A 3,909-nucleotide genomic window follows, 5' to 3' on the forward strand; every position below is an offset into this window, starting at 1 on the left:
CTTTAGGCCAGACTTTTTTGTGTTTTTCGAACAGGGTTTTATTATGTTTTATTATGTTTTATTCTGGTTTTTTGTTTTCTTTTTTATTGTTTTTACAAATGCAAGAAATATTTAAAATTTTAAAACTCAGTTTGTGAATCTTTCTCAGTTTATTGAAAAAATTGCAACATTTTCTAGTGAACATTATTTTGGAATTTTGTGAACATTTCGCTCAAAATTGATGAACTTTTTTTAAATTCCGCAAACCTCAGGCCAGCCCAACAAGCGACCGACGTCAGCGATATCGTCGCCAGGTTAGGCAAGGCCTAAGCGGTTTTTTTTATTTTCTATTATTTTTTTCTCTTTTTTGTTTATTCATTTTTACCCTTTTTGACTTTATTATCCCTTTTGATTTTGAAACATGTTCCAAAATTTGAAAAAAAATTAATATACCAAAAAAGATGTTCTTGTTTTCAAATATTGTTTACAATTTTAAAAGATATTCCGGAATTTCATAGAATGTTCCCATTTTTGAATTTTTATTTACAAATTTAAGAAATATTTTGGTTTTTAAAAAAATTTACATATATTTTTTAAATAGTACGTGCTTTGCACTTTATGTTCAAAATATTCATCATGTTTTAGGAATTTGTTAACGATTTTTAAAAAAAAATCGAGTTAGTAAAATTTCCATGCACAATTTGAAATTCCAAAATTATTGATAAATTTCAAGAAATGTTTGGGACATAAGAAAATGTTCATGTCGATTTATAATGATACTAGTTGTAAATAACAGAAGTATCATAATTAGGGAAACCTACATGCTCACAGGTGCACCCGTCTGGCCTATTCTGTCAGACACCTCTCAACTGTAGTTTTTTTTACTATTGATAAATGACTCCAACTTCTTGCAGGAGCCTGGCACAAACATATGAGGCATCCATGCCAGGTTTGAATGACTTGCGACACTGTTTGCACGTTGCGACACGTCCGGCCATTTTATCAGCCCATTGATCGAACTCAATGGCTAAATTTTCTACCTCCGCACCTATTCTCTCACGAAGCTTATTGGCTCATGTGTTGTAGCCGGTTGTGGATCTTAGACTTCTTCTCTTTTCTTGTCTCTCATCTCTGTTTGAAGTCAACATAAATCTGATGTGGTAACTTCTATAGGCCTCCTACATCATCTTGTTAGCTGTCAGACAATGCTGCCAACCCGTAAGACAAGTGGCTGACAACATCGCCACCAATGGATATACATGTTGCGCTGCCAAAACTATCATGTTGGGCAAGTTTGGGCTACTTAAAGTAGAGCCGTCACACCCATGTTGAACGTTTCCGCCCTCGAATCCCACGTACGCGAACAATGCTCATGGCATTTACTAGGCGCAAGGATCTTAATCGGGATAGAATCCAACCTAAGCTGAAGCGCGCACTCCATGCGTCGGATACCGGTGAGGACCATTAACTTATTTGTTCTTTATTTTTAAAATAATAAAAATAGATATTCTTTAGGATAAAAATATATGACCAAAACACTTTAATAAATATAAAATATATACTTTATCATTCAAGAAATAAATGTTTCAACTAGTTGTAAAAATGTCTTCATGTTTGATAAATTTATTCATGTATACTGAATAAAATATCCATGATAATCGTGAAAAGTGCTCGAGTATAAAAATAAACCATTTGTAAAAATAAATTTATATTATAATTTGGAAAACTAGACAGTATTTTTTTTTAAGATATTCTGGTGTGTATGAAAGTGTCCATGCTTTATAACTAGATAGGTAGGCTTGAGAAATAAAAATATCCAAACAACTTATTAAAAATATGTGAATCGATAAAATGGTGCACATATAAAAGGTTTTCTCAAATATGTTTCATCGTCTAAGTAAAATGTTCGTATATAAAAATAAATATTGCAGTAACTTAGAAAATAATAATTCCGAAGTAGATTTCAACTTGTATGGAAAATGTTTTTCTACATTTCAACAACATTTCTGTAGAAGTTTCTTATGGAAATGTTGAAATGTATCATAAAATGACATTCAAAAATTCTATTTTCGAAATATTTTAGAGTGCTGATTTCGTTTTTCGCCATGAATTCAGCAAATGTCATTTCATCGTTAATTGCCAAGCACCTAAAACATTTGTCAAGAAAAATTCATAATTTTTTTAATTCTTTTTTTTTAGATTTTACTGTTCATCGTATGCTCAGATGAGCTCAGGAGCAGAAGAGGACTTTAGGGCCTTGCTCTGCCAATTAAACCATGGCATATTGGCGTGTACTATAATACTTTACACACACCCAAACCCAATTCAATATATCTAACCCGGTCAACTACCGCTACCCTCAGCATCAGCCATTCTGTGAACTTCTTGACCGGAGGAGTGGAGCACACAGCCGGTGTGCTCCTTAAACCATACGACGACAACGAAGTTCTGTCAAGTGTTGCGAGAGGAGTAATGTGACTGTGACTCAATTCGATATAACAAAGTTGATACATTCATCCGATGGCTGATTAATACTGGTAAACGTGGTTTTTTTTATTCCATGACATGACGACCGTGGGCTCTGGGCTACAATATCTTCCCATGCACGCATCCACTTCGACATCAACATACATCACATTATTTTGGCAGCATTGACTTTGCCATGGCCATGAACATCTCCTTGTTGGCCGTGAAATGGGCGAGCATCTGCGCCCTGTCCGGCAGGCACGCCCGGACCTTCTCGTCGGAGGCGTACTCCTTGGCCCAGCGGCAGAGGCGAGGGAACTCCTTGGCGGTGACCAGCGTCACCCCGGACACCTCCTCGCACACGGTGAGCCAGTGCGCGAACCCGCAGGCGGCTATGTCGACGAGGCCAATTGTGTCGCCGCCGAAGAACCTCTTCCCCTCGAGCTGCGCCTCCAGGAGCGCGAAGTTCTCCTTGATCTCCTTCATGAAACCCTTCTGCGCCTCGCCGTCCGTCCACATCGCCAGCCAGAACGGCTTCGAGCACTGCTCTCCCTCAGCCAAAATGAGTCCGTGCATAACCACGAGTAAGTACAGGACAGCTGAAACAAGGTCGCTACTAGAGATACTAGTTCAATCAGGGCATGTACGTACCTTGTCGTCGATGAAGCGGGCCCAGAAGCGGGCCATGGCGCGGTCATATGGGTCGGACGGTAGGAGTCGTGGTCCGTCGAAGGTCTCGTCGACGTACTCGACGATGATGAGTGACTCGCAGACGGCGCGGTCGCCATGGAGGAGCACGGGCACCTTCTTGTGGACGGGGTTGCTCGTGAGCAGCAGCTCGCTCTTGTTGTGGAGCTCCTCCAGTATAAGCTCGTAGGGAACGCCCTTGAGGCGCAGGGCGACCTCGGCGCGGTGGCTGAACGGGCTGTCGAAAGCGCCGATCACCCTGACGGCCGCCGGTGCGCTCATCTTCGCTCGGGTAGCTGTGCTGGAAGTCAAATATAGATTGATGGTGAGATTGTGAGGTCTCTGGGTAATGGCCGGTGACTTTGTGGTATTTTATAGCGCTTGGGTATGGGACTGGCTTAATATCGAGGCTATTTTAATCGAGTTGGTACTGAAACTTCTTGGGAAAGAACAGATTGTTTTTGTTTCCCCAGCACAAGTCAAATGTTGATGTCTTTGCGAGAAGCTTCCATGTTGCTTCGCTCCAGACAGAGTGATCGATAAAATAATGTACTAGGCCAGGCCTATTTGTTTCCATCGCCAAATCGTAGGGAGTTATAGGAACAGCAAGCCAAAATGAATGGGCGTCTGATGCAAAAAACTCTTCCATATAAAAAAGCTCTATAATATGATATTTTAAAGAAACAAATAATTTCCGTGAAAATTGTTACTTTGCGTAGCTTATGACTAAAATGAACTTTTATTACTGAAAATAATAATTAAGCAGTTACCATCTTC

General features: G+C 39.9%; 1 protein-coding gene across 1 annotated transcript; it reads right to left on the reverse strand.

Moving 5' to 3' along the window:
- Positions 1-2,449: 2,449 nt before the first annotated feature.
- On the reverse strand, positions 2,450-3,488 carry LOC109751281 (probable glutathione S-transferase). The gene is made up of 2 exons (XM_020310175.4): positions 3,097-3,488; positions 2,450-2,988 (listed from the first exon to the last, which is right to left on the reverse strand). The coding sequence occupies exons 1-2, from the start codon at positions 3,412-3,414 to the stop codon at positions 2,617-2,619; spliced, it is 690 nt and encodes a 229-aa protein (XP_020165764.1). The 5' UTR covers positions 3,415-3,488; the 3' UTR covers positions 2,450-2,616.
- Between the last annotated feature and the right edge of the window lie 421 nt (positions 3,489-3,909).

The sequence above is a fragment of the Aegilops tauschii genome, chromosome 3 (assembly GCF_002575655.3).
Source record: "Aegilops tauschii subsp. strangulata cultivar AL8/78 chromosome 3, Aet v6.0, whole genome shotgun sequence".
Taxonomy (NCBI): Eukaryota; Viridiplantae; Streptophyta; class Magnoliopsida; order Poales; family Poaceae; genus Aegilops; species Aegilops tauschii.